This window comes from Pyrgilauda ruficollis, unplaced genomic scaffold (genome assembly GCF_017590135.1).
Source record: "Pyrgilauda ruficollis isolate IOZ18807 unplaced genomic scaffold, ASM1759013v1 scaffold140, whole genome shotgun sequence".
NCBI classification, from domain to species: domain Eukaryota; kingdom Metazoa; phylum Chordata; class Aves; order Passeriformes; family Passeridae; genus Pyrgilauda; species Pyrgilauda ruficollis.
The window spans coordinates 735522-760319 of NW_024512544.1; the positions used below are offsets into that span (position 1 = coordinate 735522).

Consider the following 24798-nt stretch of genomic DNA (forward strand, 5'->3'; position numbering starts at 1 on the left):
TGTGTGTAACATCACCAGGGGCTGAATTACCATTCGTGCCACTTTCCAAACATCCCCATTCCCACAGAGCCTCACATCCATCCTGTCCCTTTCAGAGGTAGGACATGCTCCAAGCTCAATTTGAGGCAGAACCCTTGGAAGCCAGCGCTCTCCTGCTTCTGAACAGCAGCTCCATGGCTCCCATCACCTCTTTGTCTCCCTGAGAAGGTCCCGGGGTGGCCAGGAATGCGGAGCGCTGACTGAGAAACCGCTGATGAGAATCTGAAAGGTTTTGAGCAGGGTCTGCAGGGCAGGGGAAGGATGGGGTGTCATACTGGGTGCCCCCCACTGCTAGCCCTCTCTGAATCCCCTCAGAAATTTTGGCTTTACATGACTCTTCTTCCAAAATAAGCCACCAGGCTGCCTCCTTCCTCTGGCCTGAGCAGGGAGCTGAGATTGCTGCAGGAGCCAGAGATGAGTGTGTGTTCCAGGGGAAACAAGCTTTTCATCTTCCTCCTTCAATGCAGCGTCACCTCAGTGACCCCAATATCCCCCGAGGAGGCAGCAGTGCCAGGGCGAGCCCTCCCAGCGCGGTGACACCGCCCCGGGCGTTAATTGGAACCGGCCTCATCCCCCTTCATTTAAAATGCATTTAACGCAAGGGACAGGCACTGCAGTCACCGAGCAGGGCCAGGGCCAGCGAGTCAAGGAGGATTGCAGAATTGCTTGTGTGCATTGACGGGCTGATTGAAGTCGGGTTTGTAATTTGAGTTGTGGGCTTGGAGACAGTGATTCAAATCTCCATCCTGGCTCTCCTGCGTTTATCACTTTGCGCTGTTGATGGGAGCACCGTGCTGCTCCAGCCTGATCCTTCCTTAGCTCCACTCTCCGTGCAAATGGCCACTGAGGATGGGTTTGGCAGGGTCAGAAAGGGTCTGGGGAAAACTCTTCAGAGGAGCCAGTGTTAAGTAAAATATTGTAAATATAAATTCAAGGTCTCTAATGGGATTTTTTGGTCCTTTCATGAGAGCTGCAGGAGTGGTTTTGTTACTGGGTCAGTTCAGTAAACACATTTACAGCTCAGACGAACACAACCAGGTAAACAAAATTCAGTGACTCCTGAAGCTTAGGGGCTGGTGGTGCCCAGAGACCTGCACCCTGTAAGGAGTCACCCCTGGGATCCAGAATTTGAGGGATCCATCCTCATAACAGGCTCACAATGCGGCTTAGCCTGTTGGAAGAGCTTCAGCTTCCTTCCATTGCTGCAGCTTCACTGAAGTTGTTGTGAGGCTTTTTGGCTTTTTACAAGCCAAGAAAAATATCTGTCTCTTCAGTTAATAGTGGAAGGGTTATTTTGTGAACTGGTGGAGAAAGAAAAATGGGTTTTGGATGGCAACAGCACATAGCATGATTTTACTTTTTTATTTTTTTGTGGACAACAGCTGTGATCTTGCATAGCTGTAACAAAGTATCAACAGCATATTAAAAGTGAGCACAACACAGAAAAGCAGCAGTGGAGAATAACAAAAAGAATTGAATTCACGAGAATTATTATTCCATGGCAGTATTTAAATAAAAAAAATCACTCTAATTAATTTAGTTGTTCAGGGAGAGGATGGAAAGAAGGAAGATGGCACTGAAATAATAAGAAGAACATTAGTAAGGGACACAGGCAGCTCTTGCTGTTGGCTCTGCTCCTGGTGCTACTCACATACACAGCACTGGGAAGGAGGGAGCACGATGGGGAGCAGAATGGCAAGTGCAGCCCATTTTGGGCCAGACCTGACTCCTCAAAATATCTGTAGAAGGCACAAGATCACCCCAGGGAGTATCAGAGTTTTGGGGCTGGAGGCTGCCCCATGTCACAGTACAGTCCTGCAGCACTTGGATGGTGGCACGTGCCAGAATGGAAGAGTCCCACTGGTTGAGCCTGGGATGAAGGATACAGGTCCTTGTGCCTGCAACCCATGGAGCAACACTTGGAACCAGTTCCCTCTCCCAAGTGCTCATCCTGGGGGATGCAGCCCCCACTTCATTGCTCATTACTGCTGGAAGATCCTTCTGGAAACAAGGCATCCACCAGGGAGAGCAATCCTGAGGGCCTCTGCTGGGGGTGAGACAAGGACATGGCAGCGCTCCCATGAGCTGTGAGGTTCAAAGCAGCAACCCCACCATCTCCCCAGCCTCGAGAGCCGTGGAGGTGCTTTGGTGTTAAGCAGTGAGGCTTTCACTAGACCAACAAGTGGGGTAGAAATGAAGCATCTCTTGGAAAGAGTTCAGGTCTTCACTGCCTTCATTGACAAAGAAAAAAACAAAGGACGGCCACAGCAATTTATGGTAATGCACATGAGATGAAATCCAGGTAAAGACAGGGTAGTATTTGAGACTCTTACCTCCATTAGCAGGTCAAGGTGGACTCTCAGCCCTCTACTCTCCATGGGAAGGGTTTTTGCCCAGCCCTCTGCTTGAGTGTGCACTGCCTCTTTCCCAGCCAGAGCCAAACAAATTGAAGCACATCCAGCGTGTGACGGGGAGGAGGAAGCAGGATGATCTGCCTCTCCATAACCAGACCCAGCTGGGTTATTCCTGCACAAGACAGCAATGAATTTCAGTTAAAATGATACCAACCAGATTGAAATGCAATTAAAGGAGTCCCCTTAGGGTTGTGCATCCAATTAGTAGCGTACCTTTAATTACTCCAGTGCAGTTCCAAACAGACACATGCTGAGAGGACCAGCAGCCCAGAGCTGAAGCCTGCCTGGTGACCCATATCTGTGAGGTCCCAGAGGAGGTACACGAGGGTTTGCATCACCAACACTGGCCTGCTCCTCCCCTGGGAAAAAGCTCCCAGAGGAGAAACACAGGAACCTTTTTCAGCTTTGTAAGAGCAGTTTTCTCCAATGGATGATTGCTGGAAAACAATTAAGATCCAGGTTCTTCTTAAAGGTAAGAGTTTTTCACACTTTTTTTGTACATGACATTTCCCTCTTGCAGTGCCAGAATGTACCCTGCCTCCAGGAACCGTGAAAGTTAAAGCAACAGAGTTGACTTTGATAAGAAAACTCATTAAAAAATTAGCAATGCAAACATTAAGAATTGCTAAAAACACCAGAGCACTTCTAGGTGTCCCTCTGCCATCTCTGTGGAGTTACATGAGGTAAAAGAAGTTTAACCTTGAGCATAATTCCATCCCCAAAGCAGCCAGCTGTGAGTCTGGAGTATGGTCCTTGGTCTGGAGCCTTAGCTGAAGTCCCTATCAAAGCCTGTAGTCAGGCTGCTCTGGACAGCAGCAGGCTGTGCAGCCATGCCTTGCTCCCCCAGATTCTTATTTAAAATCCTGTCAAAGAGAGAAAAGAAAGCTGAAGGAGACTCTCCTTTGCCCATTGTACCACAAAGCCTGAGAGCTGGCACGTGTTGATAACCCAGGTACCCCATTTTAATGCAAACTCACAGCAACTTGCACCACATGGAGGCCTGGGATCAGTTCTGAGAGATGCATGGAAGCAGGTGCTTCATCCATCTTCACATGCTCCTCCTGAGGTGTTTCTTTAAGTACCTTCAATGTCAGTAAAACAAGCAAAAGCTGAGAGCATAGGCTTAATCAGATTAACAATTATAATCATTCCCATCCATCACTGCAAAGCAGCTGCGGTGCTGCCAAATCCGTTCTGCTCCAGGAACCTGGGGAATCAGAGCCATACCTGATCAGCCAGGCAAGGGCAGCTTCGGGCTTGCCATAAAGAGGAAGAGAGCCATTGCTCAGCCTGACTCCTTTATTCATTCTTTATGAGCCTCCAGAGGCCTCCCAGAAGGTATTACAGCCTCTCTGAGGAGCGCAGCGCCGCAAAGGGAGCGATCCCTCCTGGGCTGGTGCTCACACTGTGTAATGCCCGGTGAGAACACACCTGGGCAGTGAGGCCTCTCCTCCCCGCTGCCTTCTGCAGTTCAGCAGCTGACCATCCTCATTACACACTCAGCAAGGGCCTTTCCCTCTCAGCTCTTTGCCACACATCGCTGGATGGCAGCAAAGGCACAGCTGGGGTGTTTGTTATAAACCACCCTGGCTGCCTGTTAGAGAGACCCTCCTGCTCCTCAGGGCTGGGTTATAAACTGGGATGTGTGGAATCGGGCAGGACTGGGGAATACCATGCCATTGCAGCAATCCTCCTTCACTGGGAGGATTTGGGCTGAACACCAGGCAGTGTACAAGCATGTGCAACCTTTAAAGGTCCTACAGCTAGGGCTGGGCCCCCAGACACCTGCAGGGGATGGAGATGCTCGAGGATGGTTTGTTCTATGCCTGCTGCCCTGCTTTCCTGACAGTGGAGGCAGCACAGCAGAGGGATGCAGCTTCAGACTGAGTTCATATTTCAACCATTCTGGGAATCCCATGTGCCTCAACCACAACTCTGCTGGCCTACAGGAAAATGTCATTCCTGGGTGAATGTCAGTGACTTGTGGGAGGAAGAAACCTTCACAGCTCCCCTGGAGAGTCTTGATGTTGTAAGGGGTCATTTTTCCACTGTGAATATCCTACGCAGGGTGATTTCAAGGCTTGAAATCAGCTCATATATGATGCTAATATAGTGCCCCTGTGAATAATATAGCAGCACTTCTCCCAGCAAGTGAAATGGAGAGGCAAGTGTCCCCCTGGACTGCTAAATTCCTGTATTATCTCACCAGCCTCATCCTGATAAGTCAAAGCTGCTGTGTTGTACTTCCCTCCCAGCTCCTTTGGCATTCCTGGCCTGGGCTGTGTAAGGGAGCACTCCAGCCTCTGTGGTTATAAACTCCTTGAAATCACCTTAGGATGTGGGAAGCTGTTTTCCCATCCAGCCAGGCTGTGACATGCAGAGGTGCTCAGCACCCCTCTAGTGCAAACAGGAGGGTCTGTGCCAGGGCTTTCCCACCCCCAGGGCCTGCTTGCAGAGTGGGGCAGGAAAAAGGAGCCTGTCCAAAGGGTTTGGATGGCTCAGGACTGGGGAGTCCCACTGGCAGCATGGGGCACTGTGGGTGCAGGGCTGGGGATGTGCACTGGCTCTGGGAGGGCAGAGCAGCTCACAAACCTCAGCTCACAATCCTGCTTCTCTCAGGTGGATCAAGAGGAGGGATTACAGCAAAACCAGAGCACAAACATCGGGGTTGTGCTTGCAGCATGGTACATTTGAGTGACAGACCTGATAACCTGGAGGGGAGGATGCAGTGGTGTCATCCACTGTCACAGTTTGGCTCTTTTCCCTGCAGAGGCTGAAGCCAGACCTGCTCCCAGAGGGTTTCTGGGGGGAAACAGAGGTTTCCTCTGTTTTCCAGAGGGAAACAGTCCCCATGGCTCATAGGTCAGACCACTGTTTTTTCTGGAAGTTTATGGCAATCCTATTTGTGGATTAAAATGCATCTGCCGAGGCTGCTGGCACAGGATTTACAACGTGGCCTCAAAATACAGGAGAGAAGGAAAGCTGAACTCTCCTTTGATGTTTGCAAGTGTAAACTGCAGACCTGGGCTGAGCACACTGTAAACAAGGATCATTAATCATCAGCTAAGTGCCGTGCAGTTGCTGTTATTTACTATAACAACATAAATCATCAGGAGCCGCTATCATGTTAATTTGGATTTAGTCTGGATTAGTATGGAAAAAATAATATCCTCACCTATTTGCAGAATACATAACTTGTAAACACATACAGATGTGCTGTGCCTTTTGTTCCTTAGCCAGGATGCAAGTCAGGAAAACACTCTGGGAGCTCTCCACGTGAGGGATTGCCAACAGTTCAGGCCAAGCTGCAGCCCAACAAAATCTGTCTTGTGCTGACACCGTAAATCAGCACCGAGGGGGAAAGCAAGACCAGGAGTCTTGGACCTGTTTTGGCACCCCCAGCCCTCCCTCCAGCCCCAGTGCTGGCACTTCCCAGCTGCTGCATTGCATCCATGGATCTCTGCAGTAACTCCACAGGTTTACTTATTTTTTTATCTGCAGCTCAGCTCTGGCTTTCACATTTAAAACCCACAGGCATGGGTTTTGTGGGATGCTGGAGGCTGCTGCTGCTCCCTTGGAAGGAAGGCTTAGTAGGGAAGGAGCATTTCATTTTAAATTGAGGGAGCATTACCCACATATTTCATATTCTCCAGAAATGCCAGCTGCACTCCTCGCTGATGTATTATTTTCTCCCCCTGATTTGACTTTATTCAAGCTAAAAGGTGGAGCTGAGACACTCGTGCACCAGAGCAAGGCTGGCAGGGCACCAACATGATTGTACTTGGTGTTTTGGGTGTGGAGCTCGTGCCAGATTGGCTCCATCCCTCTCCACAGATAATTTCTAAATTTGGTGGTGACACAGATCCACTGCCCAGGGATCCTCATCTCGGTGCTTGGGCACAGCATCTGTCTCTGTCCTCAAGCACTCAGGCAAAGTCAGAGTGTTTTCTTTAGCCCCCAAAATAACTTGAATTTTTTAAAGTGAGGCAGGTTTGCTAAGAAATCACAGCACATTTTTTCCCAAAGTCAGTCCAGCACTCACAGTCCTGGTTATCTGCTTTATCCTGGTGGAACTGGAGGTGCTGAGCCCTGACTGAAGGTCTGGAGATGCCTGACTGACCTCATGGAGGTCACCAGTCCTGCTTTAGCTGCAGGTCAGTCCTGATAAAGAATTAGGCCTCGATGTCTGGGAAACAATTATGGTTTGCATTTTTAAAATGTAACTGGAAGGGAAATAAAAGGAATTTGATTTTTTGGGGTTGCCCAAAGATTTCCCTTGGGTTTGAAGCTGCAATGATACTTTTAGAAACAGTCACAGGTAAAAAGAACAAAAGCAATGTTGCACCTGCACTTTGACTCCACCGGGACTAAAAATGCAAGTAATTGCCTTTAATGGTCTCTGTCATTTTTAACCTGTGTTTTGTGTGTGCCAGATGAACAGACATCAAACCAGGGTGAATCTCTCCAAGCGTTGAGCCAGAGCTGAGGTTTGCATAAATTAAAACTGGATTAATTATAATAATTCTATTGCAATAGGAATAGTATAATAAGATTAATTAGAAGGGGGCTAATAAGAGGGTTCAAGCCACAGCAGTACAAAACCTTCACCCAGGTTCTTCAGTGGTTTCCTTGGACACGTCTTCCACTCAGCTCAAGAGCAATCCAACATCTAAAAGCTGCTGCAGAGCCTTGACTGTGTTTTCCCGAGCACCCAGGCTCGCCTCGCACCGACCATATGTCTGTCTCTGTCTGCTAGCAGATTGCACCAAATATTTTCCTTTTTCAAGGTGGCTGAGCAAACAAACACCATCTGTGGGGCTCGCCGAGGGAAATCCTGGCCCCTCGGCGCCAACGGGAAGGCAGCAACACATGTCCATGGGGCTGACATTTCTGACATCCCCAGCCCGAGACAAGAGCTTCCCTCTGCTCCTCATCTCTGCCCATCTGCCCAGTTGAGTCAGGACCTGGCATTTCCCAGATTTGAATTCAGATTTTAGTGAAGAAAGGCTGGGTCCCACCAAAGTAGACTGACCCAGGTTAGTGGGACTGCTTTGAGGTGATGGTAGGTGGAAGTGGCCAACAAGGCTGGTTTTTTTGGGTGAGTCTGTCTTGGATGTACCCACCCTGCTTGAGGCTTTGGGCATTTTCTAGCCATGCTGAAATCCCTCATATCCCAGGACTGATGGGGATTTTTGCTCTTGCTTGACCTGCTTAGAACCAGAGGTCCTGGAGGGCAGCTGACGTGGAATGCAAATTATTCCCTGTTCAGACCTTTTCCCTTCAGAAGACAAAATTCTAGTGGGCACCACTTGGTAGGGAGGGTCTGTGCCGTCTATCCCTGCATCCCAGCACTGGAGCAGGGGAGCATCAGCAGTTACTGCAGCAAAGGTGTGAACGTGGTCCCTGGCTGGGCACAAGATTTTCTCATGCTTTGCTGTTCTCTGTTACTTGCCTTTCTGCAGGAAATCCCTTTTCTGGTCAGATCAGAAGGGTAATTTAAATTTTGTAAAATCCCCCACAGTTTTGACCTGTGTGAGCATTGACAGAGATCTCCTGCTGGGCGATGGGCAGGTGGAAATTACCTGTCACCTCTGTTGCTTTTCTGCAGTGCTGGGCCCGGAGCTTGTGCTCTGACCAAATCTTTTCTACAAGTGCCCTTTGGATTTAGCAATTCACATGGTGAAAGCAGAACCAATGAACCACAGGCTTCTCTGCTGCTGCCTTTAATTAAAAATGCCATGTCTAACACCAGCAGATGTTCCTGCTATCGAGACTCGAGGAAAAATTTAATGCCGTGCAATGCAATGCTGACTATGCTGCTTAGTCTCAAAGTGTAATAGACATTATTATTATTATTATTATTATTATTATTATTATTATTATTATTATTATTATTATTATTATTTCCTTTCAGGGATCAAATCCCTCAGTATTTGAAACCTTAAAACTCGGTAGTCTAACAGCCCTAATCAATTCCTGCACTGAACAACCTCAGCAGCCCCATGTCTGTCAAACGAGCACTGCAGCCCACGATGCCTCTGCGACCACGGTGAGCTCACAGGGCTTTGGGTGTGGAGCAAAATTGGTCCCAGGAGGGTGGCCTGAGGAGCAAACTAAGCCTGTTAAAGCCTGTGATTCAGATGTTTGGGAAGAGAGGGAATCCCAAGATGAGGCTGTGCCTCCTCCAGTTTTTTCAGCAGTTTTCTGATGAAGAGGATCCATCCTGTTGCTTGCTGTGGGCGGTCAGCACTTCGAGCTGAGCACCCTTTCCTGGCAGGGTGCAGAGGTTTCAGGATGTGCTCTGTTTTCAGGTGGATGAGAGCAGAGCGATCCCCTCTTCATGGAGCTTTGGCTGTTTTAACCCCTAGGAAAACAACAGATTTACAAAACTCAGTGGAACTGCTTCCCTCTGCACGCTCCTTCCCATTACAAGATGAATCACATAATAATTGTATATTTGTTGAGAAACAGCTGGGGAGCTTCACTAAATGAATAAAATATCAGGTAGTGGTGTATTTCCATAAAAAGGTCTTTACCAGATGGGCAATGCTCTGAAATGAAGTATGAGGTAGGCGAGGATTTTTTCCCTTCCTCATCAGCCAGGGAGCCGAGCTATCCTTCAGCGCGGGTTAGGCTCTGGAGCCCAGCATTGTTTGGAAATCCCATTTCCAGCCCAGCACAGCACTGCCTCAGCGGGGTATGGAGCTGCTGATTCATGCATGCACCAAACGCTGCTGCCTCACTACATCACAGCACTGCTGAAACCCTTTCACTGGCTTTCTGTCAGGCAACAAATTTATTTTAAAGTGTGTGGGCCTTACACTGCCTGGAATAGCTTGGCTTGTACTTTAAATACTGCATAAACCAAATTTAGAGATATATTTCTTTCTTCCCTCTGTTCCCCCCCCCCCATCATTTTTTTTTTTGCTTCTGACTGTCCAATTGGTTGCAGTAATTCACTGCTGAAGAAGACATTTCTTAGATTTCCAAGAGTGCCAGCTCCTTAACCTTTATAAAATTAAGGAGAATTAATCATTCGTGACTTTTACATCTTTCTTGAACACAAGTATTTGTTAGATGCAGGCTGCCCAGGGCAGTGCTTTGCCTCAGTTTAACTTAGTTGTAAATGTTTGTAAATTCCCACATAATGTCTCAGCACAATGGAAACTGTCGCATCTGTGGATTTATTGAGAGAGACACTAAACGTATTTCAGCTGGAGGAAAGGAAGAGGAGGCACTTATCTGCTTTACTGTGCTATATATATCGGCATCTCATATTTTGTGAACATAAATGCCAGGTTGACTCAAGAGATCTATGGATCAAGAGTTGTTTGTAATCTGCTCTGAATGCTTCAAATTGTGTCGAAGTTTCATCTCAGCAGTGAGGCCTTTTGCCATCTCTCAGGATCCCTGGTGCACTGGGAGCTGGGTTTTTGGAGCACAGGATGAGCCAAGTAACAGGGTGTTAAGGTTGTACCTGGCAACTCTTCATTCTTAAGGGAAAAATGACAGGCTTAACTTATTTTCTGAGTTTATCCTGGTTTTGGCGATGTGAGGGAGCAGGTCCCAGCTCCACCCTCTGCAGCCCAAGGAAAGGAGTGGGTGTGCCGATGCGTCCCTTGCTGTCATCCCCCTCCTGCATCCAGCTGTGCATGCACACAGGGTAGGAAGAGGCACCACGGGACGTGCAGGGCTTGGGGACAAGCTCCTCTTCGAGCCGCACACCCAGGGCACCTCTGCCTGCCCCTTTCCGTCCCCCAAGACAGGAAAGGAGGCTGCTGTGCCCCGAAGCAGCTCACTGCACCCCGATCCTTCCAGACACACATCCGAGCGCGCCTGCTGCCCCGAGCATCCGGAGCCACGCTCTCTGGAACACGAAGCGGGTTTTGTTGCGCTCCCCCGCTCGCCTCGCCGGCTGCTGCTCTTCCCGCAGCGCCGCTTCCCCGGCGGCTCCGCTGTCGGCAGACGGGACACAGCGCTGTGTTATTATCGCAGCGGGGCTTCCCCGAGCGCCAGGAAACAGCAGCCCATTCCAGAGACGCAGCCGCGCTTCTCCCAGCTGGATCCGAGCGCGCCGGTGCCGCTCCCGCGCTGCCCATGGCTGCGAACAGCCCCGCTCCCCGCGGCGGGACCAGGCGAGTGCGGATCGGCGTGCTGGCATCCATCCCGCCCTGCCGCTGCTTCTGGGGGGGCAGTGCCACCTGCACACGCTGCTGGGTGACCCTTCGGCCCCTCCGTGGATTCCTCTCTCACGGATAGGGAGTGGGAGCTGCCAGGAGCGCAGAGAGCACGATGCTCTGTGACCCTGTGACCGCTGTGACAGCAGCAAACCTTCTCCGAAGTGCTGAGAGGTTTCATAATTCCACATCCTGTGTGGAGCCCGCTTCCCTGCACCTCTGGCTCATAGTAGTAAAAAAGAAAAATATTTAGCCTTCCCTAAATAAAGAAAAAAAATAGAAAATTCACAATTTAGATAATGCCTGGTGTTCAGGAGCCATGGAGGGAACAAGCTACGAAAGCAGAGGAGCGTGACCCTTGAAAACTGTACAACCTCCCTCTTGGAAGACATTAATAACTTATTGGGAAATACTTTCAGCCTTGATTTAACACCCATTTAAGTAGAACTCCTTCTGTCTAGATAGGGTAAGGCTGGGACACCCCTCTGATGGCTGTTTTCCACAATTGCCACAAACCAAATTTTGCAGCTCCACACCGCCGTGTCCTTTTATGATGAAGTTCCCTCAAAGAATAACTCGCTCGCTTTAATCATGTTTTCTCCGAGATTTATGGCTTGATGCTTATTCATTGGCGGAGCTTCTCCACGTGAAATGTCAGTAAGCCCGTTATAAATTGCTCCTGGCATTCCTGCTCTATCTTTTACTTGGCCAGGAGTATTTCTACCTGAAAGTGATAAATTCCTGCTATAACTACTTTGTGTGCTCCAGTAATTACGCTGTAGAGGGATGGCGGGGGCTGCGTCTCTGTGCAGGTACCACCTAAAAAACATCAAGCTGCACGAGTGGGAGATTGGGCTGTGGCGGGGTTGCTGCAGGACACACAGCTGAGGGAAAAACCACCCTGGAAACCCGAAATAACGGTGGCTGGTGAGGTATCTCTGCCAGATATTTATGTTTATGCTGTGTTAGACATGTTTGTTATAGATACACAGACACTGGGAAGATGTACTTAGGAGCATCACGTTTAGGTAGTGAAATAAATGGGCAGGAGATCTTTCTCCTTTTTAATGCCTTTATTAAAGAGATTCAGGAGATCGATTTGGATGCTGTTGTGGTATCTAGGTGGGCTGAGACCACCAGCATGAGGTTCAAGGAGGCCAAGTGGGTCCTGCACTCATAACCCCCTGCAGCTCCAGGCTGGGGCAGAGGGGCTGGAAAGCTGGGAAAGGTGCCAGAGGCAGCGGCTGAACATGAGCCCAGGTAGGCACGAAGGCCAATGGCACCTGGCCTGTATCAGGAACAGTGTGGCCACAGGAGCAGGGAAGTGATTTTTCCCCAGTGCTGGACACTGGTGAGGGCACACCTCAGGTGTTGTGTCCAGCTCTGGGCACTTCAGGACATGACTTCGGGATGTCGAGGGGCTGGAGCAGGTCAGAAGGGCAGCGGAGCTGGGGAGCGGCTGAGGGAGCTGGGAAGGGGCTCAGCCTGGGGCAAAGGAGGCTCAGGGGGACCTTGTGGCTCTGCACAGCTCCTGACAGGAGGGGACAGCCGGGGGACAGGGATGGCACATGAGGAAACGGCTTGAAGATGCATCGTCATTTGCCCCTAAAGTTCGGAAGTTCAGACGGTCTGGGTTTCGCAATATTGTCTATTGTGCGGAGCCATTTCTCCCATTAGCCTAAAGTTCAAAAGTTTAAACTGTAACAAACTTCCGCAGATTGATGCTTGTAGAGACAAAAAGACTGTCAGGACTGTCAAGCTATTCTTTCAGACCTAGTCGCTCCTGAAGACATTAACAGCCCGTTTTCCCTGTAATTACTGAAGACTCCCACCCACGGAGCCGCACGTGTGGACATTAACACCCAATTTTCCTGCCACACCCGAACTGCCCCAGCGCTCCCGGGTCTCCGCCCCGAGTTTCGCCCAGCCCGCCATTTCCGCGGCGCTCCCCTCACGGGCGGCCCCGCCCCGCCCCGCCCCGCCCCGCTCGCGGCGCGCGGGAAACGCTGAGGGCGGGGAGCGCGCGCGCGGCCCCCGCGCCTGCGCAGTGCCGGCGGGCGGGGGATTCGGAGCGGCGGCGGGAAGCGCTGAGGGAAGGGAGGGCTGGGGTCGGAACTGATGAGGGAACCGCTGTGAGAAAAGCCATGAGGGAGGCGCTGCGCGGACGCTCGGGCAACCAGCCGGCCCCAGGCAGGCCCCTCCGCCCCGCTGCCCCCTCCATGGCGCCGCCCGGACACCCCTGGTCCCACACCCGCGCCGCGCTGGGGCGGCTGGAGAGGGCCCTGCTCTGCTCCCGCTGGTAATGGATGTCCTCCTTCCCTTTTCCCCCCACCCCGTTTTCCTCCACGGTCTCTGCCGTGTGTGGTAAAAGTGTCGCGTTTCTCCTTGCTCTGCCCACAGCGCCGGTGTCCTGCGGGAGCCCGTGTCCCTGGGGCAGTGCGAGCACGTCTTCTGCCTGTAAGTAGCGGGGCCCGCCGCCGTGCTGAGGGGAAGGGCAGGGAGGTGGGCACCGCCGGGGCCTCCTGGTCCTCCCGGGGAGCTGCTTCTCCCCCGTGGGTCCCATGCAGGAGAGCTGGTTTAGGCTTCAGGATGTGAAGGGAATTGTCCGGTTGTAGCGGGGTAGAATTCCAAAACAACCTGCGGTTCGCATCGCTCTCAACTCCTTTCTCTTTCTCCTCGCGTAAAGAAAAAAGAGCAGCTTGGGAAGGTGTTTCCTGTTTCCAAGGGGGTTTTCCTCTGCCCCAGAGGGTTGGGTGGTGCTTGTTGTTGGTTTGGCATTCTACCAAGACTTTGCTCCTTCGGTTCTGCCTCTGTGCCCGTTGCTGTTTCCACACACATCCAAACACGGTGGCATAGGCAGGCTTACCTCTGCTTAGAGTTGGTCAAATAACCTGAATACTTCAAAAAACTGACTTTAATTAGAAACATGCTGCCAACAAGGCGCTTCTGACGTGGTGGCGGTCGTGTCACCTGTGGTGGGGCAACTCACTGCATTGTCAATGCAGGCAGAGGCTGAAATGTTTGTGCCCCAGAGCCGCCTTTGGGTGAGGTGGGGCAACCTTTTGGCCACTGTGTGCGTCACTGCTCTTCAGGGCATGCACATGCAAGCACGGGGAGTTGGAAAGTCTGCTTAGAGTATCTCTGCACAGCACAGGTGTAAGCAGTCTGGTAAAATCCTGTCTTTGTTAGGGTGTAGAAGAAAGACACTGTCTGGCCTCTGCTTGTAAACCAGCTGATACTCAGCTTTATGTCCTGTTAATCTATAATCAGTATGTCAGTAAAAACTGAAGAAACCCTCCCTCATGGATGTGTATCAACTCCCTCTCTTCAGCTGCACTTTTCTAACAGGAGTTTACAGTGCTGAAGGCCTGAAAGGTAAAATACAAGTAGAATATATACTGGCTTTTTAAGGAGTAACTGATTATGGGAGAGATGCCCTCAGCATCTCTTCCCCCAATGTGCATGTACAAAAAGATGCACAGGTGATTTGTTTCTCTCCAGACACCTGTTCTTTCCCAGCTGTGGCCATTAATTGCTGTAGAAGATTCTTGAAGAGGGACCTTTTATAAGGGTACATAGGGACAGGAGTAGGGGGAATGGCTTCACGCTGAAAGAGGGCAGGTTTACATTGGATATTAGGAAGAAATTCTTTGCTGTGAGGGTGGGCAGGCCCTGGCACAGGGTGCCCAGAGGAGCTGTGGAAGTGTGCAAGGCCAGGTTGGACAGGGCTTGGAGCAGCCTGAGATAGTGGAAAGTCCCTGCCCATGGCAGGGGATACAACTGGATGATCTTAAAGGTCCCTCCCAGCTGGAGCCATTCTATCATTCTGCTGTTTAAAGGAATTAATTAAATTCCTGTTCATTTATACAACCTCTCTACAGAGCATTTTGTAAAATGACCCCCAGAAACTTGTAAAAATTTTTATAAACATGAACATGTGGTTTAATAAATGTAATTGTTCAGCTGTTGGGCTTCTAAGGCCTTGTGGTTTTATTTTGGATAACCCCTGTGTATTCTAGGTGATAGATTTAAATCACCCACTGTTCTCGAAGTTTTGTGGGGTTTTTAAAGAAGAATTTTCCAAACATCAGGAGGACAATGCAGTTTGTATTGATGAGGCTGGAAACAGTTAAGAGGAGCGCTCATTTTTTCTCTTGTATGCCTGACCTTTTAGCAGCAATTTCATCTGTCCTTTGATGACTGAGTCTTGGGCAGTGGCTATTTTTTAAAATTAACCTAAGGAAATTCAGTTTAATTTCTTTAGAAGCAAATTAGGTATTTTCAGTAATATTTGCAGCTACTCTGAACTATTCTCAAAACTAAATTGCATAAAATCACAACGTATTTGCCACACCTTTACCATCTCTCCAGTAAGCCCAGGTTGCTGATATTTCAGTTACTACTCAATTGTTTGCCTGCATATTGTCCATTGATGTTTAACTGTTGAAAGACAAATTTCCAGTACCTCTTTTGTAACCCTGGAGTCAAAATTAGTTAAATTCTGTTGGATCTGGAACTTTTAAAGAAGCATTCTCAACTCTGACTTCAGTTTGGTTACATTTAAGTGATGTTAGGTTTACATTCTGTTAAGTTGGCGTTCTGTTACATTTAAGTTCTGCGGGGTTTAGGTTCTGTTAAGATTAATTTCTGTCAAGTTTGAGTGTTCAGAGCTGATTCTGGTCCACTGCTGAGGACAGACATTTATTAACACACCTGGGAAGGATTGGGGCGAGTGGTTGGAGCTGGCTCCTGAAGTATGGAGTGAAAGATCTGAAACTAATGAACTGCAGTGCTCAGGTCACCCATAAAACAACCAGTTCTCCCTCACCATGGTTTTGCCACGGACGGGGTAGTTATCAGGATCAGTTTCTGCAGTTTTGTGGGGTAGCTGTGCTAGGTTACCTGCAGTTGTTACCAGTTGTCTACAAAACCCCAAGAGCTGCAAGCAATAAAGAGATGTTGTGGTATGAAGGTCATTGTGCATTTCCTTTGCAGTGCCATTTACAGGGGTGGGAAGCCTGAGACCAGCTTTCCTAGAGGAGACCTGGTTGGCCCTTCCCTTTGCTCCAAGGGATTTGCCAAATGTCATCTAGGATATATTGGAGCCAAGAGCTGTGCTTCAGTCGGCCAAACACAGCAGTGCCTCGGCCACAAGGGTCTCTGCTTGTTTAAAGCACAAAACACACCTAGCAGCAATTTTTCCATGAGTAGTGGTCAGGTAACTGAGACTGTTCAAATGGATTCAGTCTTGGCTGTGTGGAACTATAACTTCTATTTAATAGGATAGTTGGGAGATGAGATGTAAATGGCCCTTGAATGTTGCAGTTCAGATGACAAATCTTAAGGTCTTCTCACTGGTCTAATCAAAGAATAAATTATTTTAGGCTGATCTGGGGAGAGTAGTATTACTGAGTAAATCTGCTTCCCCACCTATCCCACATGATCATCTGACATAAATACTGTGAAAGAGAGCAGTGATAAAATACTCTGAGCACCTGGAGATCCTCGTGGGACTTCATACAGAGAAATGTTCACACAGGTGAAACTTCTTCACAGCATCAAGCAAATTTTAACTAGGAAGAAGCGGAAATTGTAGCTTACTAGGGGTTGGCTTTCTGGCACTTGTTTAAAAATGGAAGGCTGCAGAAAAGCAGATGTAAAAGAATTTGTAGTTTTAACAGTGAAGCCTAATTGTTATCTGGAGACAAACAGCAGTGGAGCATTTGAAAATTTGGGTCAGTTTGTGAGGCACTGCGTTTGTCATGACTGTCCTGACAAGGCTTTGGAAGTGGGTTGCTTAATTTTATGCTCAGCTTGTCACTTGCCATGATAAATATGTCCTGTCCTGCGTTTGTGACTAACTCGTGTGGGCTTTCCTGCGGCGGTTTGTCACTGCTCAAATAAGAAGAGCTGGCTGGGCTGTGAAAAGTGGTAGTTTGGTGGCGGGTGCAGTAGGTAACTTCCACTGGATAATGTGTTTTCCCTTTGCCTTTCAGGCCCTGCGTGGGCGACTGTGTTGGCACCGAGTGCCCCGTGTGCCACGTGCCAGCCTGGGTACAGGACGCACAGATCAACCGGCAGCTGGATAACATGATCCAGCTCTGCAGCAAGCTGCGGCAGCTCCTGGGCGCCGACGCCTCAGGTGAGACTCATCCGGCTCCCTGGTGGCTGTGAGTCCTGGCCACCCCCTTTCATTTTACAGGGAATGAGCAGTGCAGCCCTGCTTAAAATTCTGAGAGGCTGTTCCAAATTATGTTTGGAAAATTTGATTTGAAGAGAACTGTCTGTATGGATTGCTCGTTCTTTGAATCTGTTTTATTGAGAAATCTGCGTGAGCGGGTTAGTCCATAATTCATTAGAATCCATTTTCCAAAATCAGATGAAAGTGGGAGAGAGAGATTGCTGAGTCACGTGGCACAAAGCAGGGGCACAGGTTGTCATATCTTATGGGAGCCCAGTGTGTAAAGTTCTGCATTGTATTAGGGGCGCCCTATTAAAGAATTAATGCATATCTTCTCCTGCCACTGGGTTTCTGTGCACTGAGTCGTGCCTGTTGTCCCAGTAATTTTCAGTTTCAGGTTTTTGCACATGGGAGAAATGATCTGTGTTCTTTGCCTAAAAAGGGGAAGGAAGCAAGTCTTAACTCATTTGTTTTCTGGTCCCTAACAAACAGCTAATCTGCTGGAGTGAAGTTTTGTCATTGCTGACTGTGCTAGGAGATTGCAGAGAACGTACTCTGGGAATCAATCTCTATCAAATTTTAGGTTGTTTGTCAAAGTAGGAAAAACTGTAGTGAAGTAAACATAGGTGATTGTGTGTTTCTTCTGCAAGCTCAGAGAGGAGCATTTATGTAATACCAAGTTTTAGAAAACATTAATTTAGTTGTCAGATACAGAATAGGTAATTCTTCCTTCATTGTTGCTTCCTAATATGTTTGTCTAAGATAAAGATTCCTTTTCTGTGTCTACTCCCATCAGCACCTTCATTCATTTATGGAATATCTCTTTATTGACACCAAAATGGATTTTAAATGACGAGGCTGGAAGCCCGTGTCCAAGCGTAAAGGAATACATTTTATATAGGTATAAAATCCTATGGTGATTAAATCTTCTGAAGCATAAAAAACAGATGATGGCTTAAATAGGATTTCAGGGAAACATTTTAAGTGATGAAGGCTTTTAAAAGCACACTCGGAGGAGAATCATTCTGAGAGGAACTGTTTGTGATGCTATAAATAAAGCATTTAAAATGCAGCATGGTAGCGTTATTGATAGTGTTTAGGTATTTTGGAAAACTCTTAGAGATGGATTAACTCTTATAAATTGGTCTGATGTTTAACTGTACTAAAAATTGAATAGTACATTTAATCCCATAGTTCTTCTAAAATGAAGTCTGTGTGGTGTGGCAAGGCCACGGAACTAAATGAGGGTCTTTTAAGTCAGAACAAGAGATGATAAAAATAAGTTTACAAGAGTGTTTTATATGAAATGATGTGAAATCAAGTGACAGATGCCTTTCTGCCATTTGTAGTCTTTGCAGTGTGCTAAGGATTAGCACAGTGGCCTTGTGGATGGGTGATACTGAGGTTAGGAGAAAATCCTCCTGAGCTGGTAATAATTCACTGTCAGGAATGGCTTGAATTCATAAGTAAACAAACACTCCTCTAAGAACAGAATATGTTGGGGAAAAAATATATATGTTGAAAATCACAGGATATTGTAGCTTTAGATTTTGAGAGCAAATTCTTCAGGATGTTTTGTCCCTCATCTCCTGCAAATCCCTCACCTTCCTTGGATGTCTGGATACATTAAGTTTTGCCTTGAACTTAATGTATCCAAGAGAAATATGTTTGAGTTTGGAGAATCATGGGTTCTCTCCTCTTGTTAAGGACTTGTTTTCATGTTCTTACAGCACTGTACTTCTGTCAACAATATTTTCTTCTCTTTTGTATTAGAAGGTCAGAAATGGTACTTTATGTTCTGGTAAAGGAAATAGACCGAAAAATCAATCTTTCAGTGCAGGAAAGGAAGAGAGAAGCAGTTGAAAAAAAGACTATTTTCTTATATTTGTTTTATGTCACTTTTGCATATCTGCTGTTTATGCCTTGTTTTGAGACAGTTGTGGCTTCTCTTAAATCTTGTTGAGATCCTTGTTGACACTGAAATTTTAAAGTGCATCCTACTAGTAATTTTTTTCGTCTCTGACAGAGCTAGTGCATGCAGTAAGTTGTGTGTGTTTCTTTGAAAAAACCCCATGGAACTGCTGTGACTGAAAAGGATAGGGTTAAGCTCACACTGAATATTTCAAATACAAAAATCCCTGTACCCTGAGGTTCCACAGTAGACATGAGAGGGATCTCACTTTGTATTCCATTGGGATAAAAATAGCTTCTGCCAAACAGCATGTGCATTGTAAGAAGCAGCAGCAAATAATTCAGGAAAGACTGCACAAAACAGCCAATACTTCCCTTTTAAATTAGAGGGAAACACAGCAAATAACACTCCTGGGGTGACTGAAGATGAATTGACAAACAAACCTGAAACTGCTTGGAAAATGCAAATTATAGGTGGAAAACTCAAGCTTTAGGTAGGAAATGCTGAGCCTCCAAATTAATTCAGTTGTTAGAGGTTTTCTGTGCTTAGTCCCTGGTAAGATGAGCAGAGGTGCCTGACTTTTTGGCTGCCCTGTGCTGTACCTTGCTAAGGGTAAAGGGACGCTGCCTGGCAGGCACCACAGACAGGATGCCTGCACTCAAACTCTTTAGCTCTAATGTTGCAGTGTCCAAGACATCTTGGCAGCTGACATTGGTGGGATGATGGGCTTCGTGGGTGGGTAATTCCTGAGGACTTGTGGAATTGTGGGCATAGTGGACATAAACCACTAGATTTGTTGATTTACAGTGATGATTTTGAAAGAGAAGTTCTAAATACTTTTCTGTGTAATGTTCTTAAAAGGAAGGGATTGTTTTAAATTTTCAGAACCATCACTAACCATTTATAGTTGATTTTACCTTATTCTTTGTAGCAATCTGCTTCACTCTTGCCCATCAAACAGAAAGCCTTCCCCCCTCTTCTCATGCAGGAGTTGCTCCAAACTTCCCAAGCTGGTGCTGATGCTGGTGGAGAGTCAGTGAGATCAATCAGCCTTTATAATATCCTGACTGTTTCACATTTACTGGATGTGGAACTCCTGTTGTAGCAGATTACATTGCATTTCATGGCTGCTGTGACATTTTTCATAACATCTGAAGATTAAGTTTTGAATAGCTGGAATTTCTCCCTTTCCCCTTTGGTGTTGAATACTTAACTTGCAAAATAATCACTCTTCAGTGAAGGCACTAATGTTGCACAGATGGTACCAAAGCTCTTCCCTTTGATTTTTAATAAGGGACTAGTTTGTCAAAGAGATTTCTGAACTTCTCTTCTGAAACCCGTAATAGAGAATAATTTGAAAGGCACACAATGTGCATCATTATATTCCTTTGATGCAGATTAATGATAGCTAAACCACATTTTCTAATTGCTCCTTTTTTTCCCCCTGCTCTAGCCTGCTATTGCACTAGAGCAGAACTTGGAGATGGAGCTCTAGTTGCATGGCACTGACCATCTCCTGGTATTTTTGTGTGCTCTCAACCCTTTTAACACTTAAGAAATCCAACTCTATTAAATGTCAGCATTGAGAAACTTGTGCTTATTATGTGCAAATAACTCTAATTTAGAAATAACTCAATTACTACATTGTGTGTTTGAATGTTACGTTTAATTGGTAATAGAGACTACATTTACTGCATTTATTATAGGCTGATTCTAATGCTGTTATTGTGGATGCTCCTTATGCTATTGCAGATGCTTAAAATCTAGAATTAGTAAGGAATGCGCTACTGATTTACCTTGTCTAAATGCCTCTGAAAATTTTTGTGAGGACACTTGTGTATTAAAAAGACAAATCAAAATCATAATAGTAATTTTTTTGATCCTGTTGAGATCCAAGTTCTGGCTTCAAACTCAGAGACAGCAGAGAATTCATTGGGATTGATTTTATTGTGAGCAATTTTCTCTGAAGGTACTTTAACTGAATGAACTTAGCCACCAGATAATACCCTCTTGATATAAATTAACATTTACTTATTAAATCATAAGAACTTCCTTTCAGCTTCTTGGCTCTGCATCTCCCCTTTTTTTTTCTCTCTCTCACGGCTCTGGGTCCATCAAAAGATTCAATTTTCAGGGAAGGTAGATTGGCCATTTGTCCAAGTTGCTTGGGCTCCCTACCTTGTACGCTTTGGAAATGGAGGAAGGGGTAGCAGGAAATGCAGTTTCCTCCCCTGGCTGTGCAGGGCTGGCCTCTGGATGGGGTGGGTCTCTTGGTCAGGATATGGGCATCTTTTAATCCTGTCCCATGAGTGCCTCCCTGGTCTAGAGCATGCAGCATACTCTGTTACACCTCAGGTCATTGCAGGTGAGGAAAAACACTCCTTGGGAAGTATTTATTTAGCACGTTATGTTTTCAGCAGGTTATTAAAAACCTGACTAATAAGTCCCTGCTGAGCAACCAGCAATGAACAGATCAGTTCAGGAAGCCTTGTGGTGGATTTTTCACAGGCTTTCCTGCTGCCAGAAGTGGTACATCCAGTGTAAATGCTTCATTGTGTTCTGCTGCTTTAGATCATACTTCTGAAGGACAGTGCCTTTGATTGAATTTGTCACTTGGACTTTAAAGTCTTGCTGTTCTATATACATCAAAAAGAATTCTGGCCATCACAAAATTGTTGCACAAATTACTTCTGCAAGCCGATTTTATTCTTTCTCTTTACTTGGGGATGAGTGATACTTTTAGCAAGGTAAATATTTTACAAGGAAATCTGCTGGTTTGTGTAAACACTGGCAAGATGAGTAAATAGTAACTTGTGTTTTATATTTTGCATCTGTTTGCAATCAAGATCTTCCTTTTTTTTAGATGTTATTGTCAGAATGAGATTGGAGATGTTCTCAAGGCTAGCTAGTTCTGAGATTTCATTCTCAATTTCAGTGCTTTTTTTCTTGTTTGCACCAAGCCCAGCCTTAGAGGAAAACCAAATAGCTGCAGTTCTGTGCTTGATGATTATCTTTAGATGCCTAAATGATTGATTAACTAGCCTCAAGCTGTATTCTTAATGACACTTTTGGTCTGATGGCTTACATATTCCTCTAGCTTAATCTAACATGTAACAGGATTTAATTCGAGGGGTAAGTAGGGTAATTGAAATCAAGATTAAGGAAACATTTAACTTTGAATATTGCTTTAAAAGACAACTGTGAATGTCTGTTTTAGTGTTGAATTACTAGCTGCACAGTTCTCTTTTAAGTGGAATTTCAAAAGCACTTTTTTGTGTCTAAGGGATTGGAACCAGTGTGTTTATTGTTATGAATTTATCCCAGCTTGCTCTGAAAAACTGGCTGTAGTTACTAACACCAAAAATAGAAGAGAAAGTATGGAGATAATAAATTAGCCATAGAAACTTAATGCACTGAAGTGAAAGTGATAGATTGTTGCAGTGAGTGTCTGTCATTTTAATAATTGAGACTTGGTATTGTTTATTTCAGGAATGCTTAAAACCCTCCCCTCCCTTCTAATCTTGGTCTTAGTGCTGCTTCAAAACAAAATTCATATTGGTTTTGTGTTTGATTGTTATAAATCACCAAGACTTTGGTGAGTGAGTGGTAGTCCCTGAGGTTTGAGGCAATAGGAAGAATGAGTTGTGCATTTACTTTGGAAGACTTGTCCAAATAACCTAAAATAACCCCAGTTCAGAATGAAGGAATTGGTAAAAAATCTGCTATGGTTCTTTTGTGTCAAAAAACCCTGTCAAATTAAATTAGTGCCTAACTTTGAGGTCACTTTATACTCCTTAATTTATTCTTAAGCCATTGAAGACAGTATTTACGTCCTCAGTCCTTGTTCTCAACTGTTATTTCATGTGCTGGGAGTACAGGATATTCCTGCATCATCCTGGGCATTGATTTGTAATGTGCTGTATGGTGTGATTTATACAATTGCTCCACTGTATATTTTTAAAGAAATGTTTGAGATCATCAAAATGCTTAGCTTCCTTGAAATTATTTACTACCCAGGGGTAAAGGATCAAATGGCAGGACACAATTGCTTACAGATTTTCTATATCTATTCCACTGGTTCATCTGCTATAGCTGTGAAATCAGTCAAAATTTCTCAGGAATGTTTGACATTTTTATAAGGATATTGTTTTTGCCTGCTTACAGCTATTTTTCCTTTCCATCTTTGGATGAACTGTAATATCTCTTTAGAAAATTGTTTCTGTTCTCCTTTGTGTATGCACATGCCTCTTTGTTAAACCTATTTCCAAGGAAAACTTAGTGAGAAAACCAACTTCTGTCCTTTTCTGACCTGGTCAGAACTCTGCTGTGTTGTGAACCCAGACTTGCTGAAGGAATTTCTCTGCCAGGATGCTCACTTGCCTGATGGATAGCTGTCGCTGCACTGAGATCTCTGATCTCCAGAGTGGCATGTGGCCTGGCCAGGGCTTTTAAAGTCACTACATGTGCCTTCTCAGAAGGGTGACCTTGCCAGGGCTTTTAAAGTCACTACATGTGCCTTCTCAGAAGAAATGAAGGCACTCATAGATTGTATTTAGTAACACTTCATCAATTCTCGTAGTTGTTGTTATGATCTCTTTTTGCTTTGTGAGGTACTGAAGAGTACTCATAATTATTTTTACCCTTTCCTCGTGCACTTAGATTCAGCAGAAGATATATCCACACCGACTGACTCGGAGTTGGAAAAAAAGAGCAAGAAGGAGCAGATAAAAATGTGGTTCAGCCCAAGAAGCAGGAAGATTCGATGTGTCGTGAACAGGAGTCAGGCTCGCACTAAAAGCAACGACCTTGGTCAAGACACATCTTCCGTTTATGATTTCTTTCCTTCCCCTCCTCATGAAAAGCCCTCTAAGCCAACAAAAAGACCAACTCAGAGACAGATTAAGAAGATGAAGAAGAAACATCTAGCAGACATTAACAAAGAGTGGAGCTTAGAGAAACCTGAGCAGAAAAAAGCTGAGAAGACTCCCAAGGAAAAGTGTGTGACCATCTGCAGTCAACCAGTAGTGCTGTGCACTCAGGAACCAGAGAGTCCTGAAGAAAGACCTCAGCAGGAGTCTGTAAAGGAAGCTGACTCCAGCAATAACACAGAAGATGTGGAAGTTCTACCACAGGTAGAATCCCCGGAAAAGAAAGGCAACAGTGAGGTTGTGTGCGCTGCACGAGATAGCAAAGAAGAAAATGGTGCTGCAGGGAGATTGCTGACAATAGCAAATGAAGTTACGCCTTTGAAACGTGGAAGGGAGCAATGCAGACTTCAGGGTACTCCTCAGTCTAAAAGAGCAAGGAGAAGTGAGGGGGGCATTCCTGGGAAGTCAGGCAGGCAGGCTGATGGCTTAGAGGAGTCACTGCAGGGCTCCCCCATCTCCCCAGCCACTGAACAGACACCAGCTCATATTTCTTCCTCCGCATCCAAACTCCCTGACACTGGAATGAAGACAAGAAGATCTGCAGCCCTTCAAGCAATCAACAGTTCTTCACTTTCACAATCTCCCTCTACCCCATCCACTTCCAAGACTTGCAGTCAACTAGCAACACCACTCAGTCCTTCTGTGTTGAAATCCCCTGGTGTCAACTCAATTGCCAGAAGAAATTACAAGGGAGAGACTTTGCTCCATGTTGCTTCCATCAAGGTAGGACCATCACCTTCTAGTTCAGCTTGAAGCAGAGCTTTAAAAAAAAATGTTGTTTTAAAAATATTCTGGAAACTAATTACTTCAGAACATCTTATTTTGGGGAGGGAAATCTCATTTTGTGATCTTTTTCTTCTAGGTTTATTGGGAAGTTTCCAACCTGATTCTCTGATTTCATAAAGAAATGACTGTTTGAATGATCAAAGATGATTGTACTTGGAAACTCAAAGCATTACCGTGTCAGTTATACCTGTGAGTTCTAGGAAGTGATAAGCATTTAAATGTTTTGGCCTTGTGTGCCAGAAAGCTGTCTCTGATTTGTCATAAGGAGTTTAGGAAGTATTTCAGATCTCACTGAGTGACCTTGATCAGTTCAGTCTGAGCTGGTAACTCAGGCAGGACAAGATCTGAGTTATGTACCTAA

General features: G+C 46.2%; 1 protein-coding gene across 1 annotated transcript in view; it reads left to right on the top strand.

Annotated features, from left to right (window-relative positions):
* Positions 1 to 12711: 12711 nt before the first annotated feature.
* Positions 12712 to 24798, top strand: part of BARD1 (BRCA1 associated RING domain 1) — a 41168-nt gene continuing 29081 nt past the window's right edge. Inside the window, exons 1-4 of the mRNA XM_041460210.1 lie at positions 12712 to 12929; positions 13031 to 13087; positions 16627 to 16772; positions 23383 to 24374. Of these exons, the coding sequence (XP_041316144.1) occupies positions 12775 to 12929; positions 13031 to 13087; positions 16627 to 16772; positions 23383 to 24374 (1350 nt within the window). The 5' untranslated portion in view covers positions 12712 to 12774. The remainder of the gene's footprint in view (positions 12930 to 13030; positions 13088 to 16626; positions 16773 to 23382; positions 24375 to 24798) is intronic.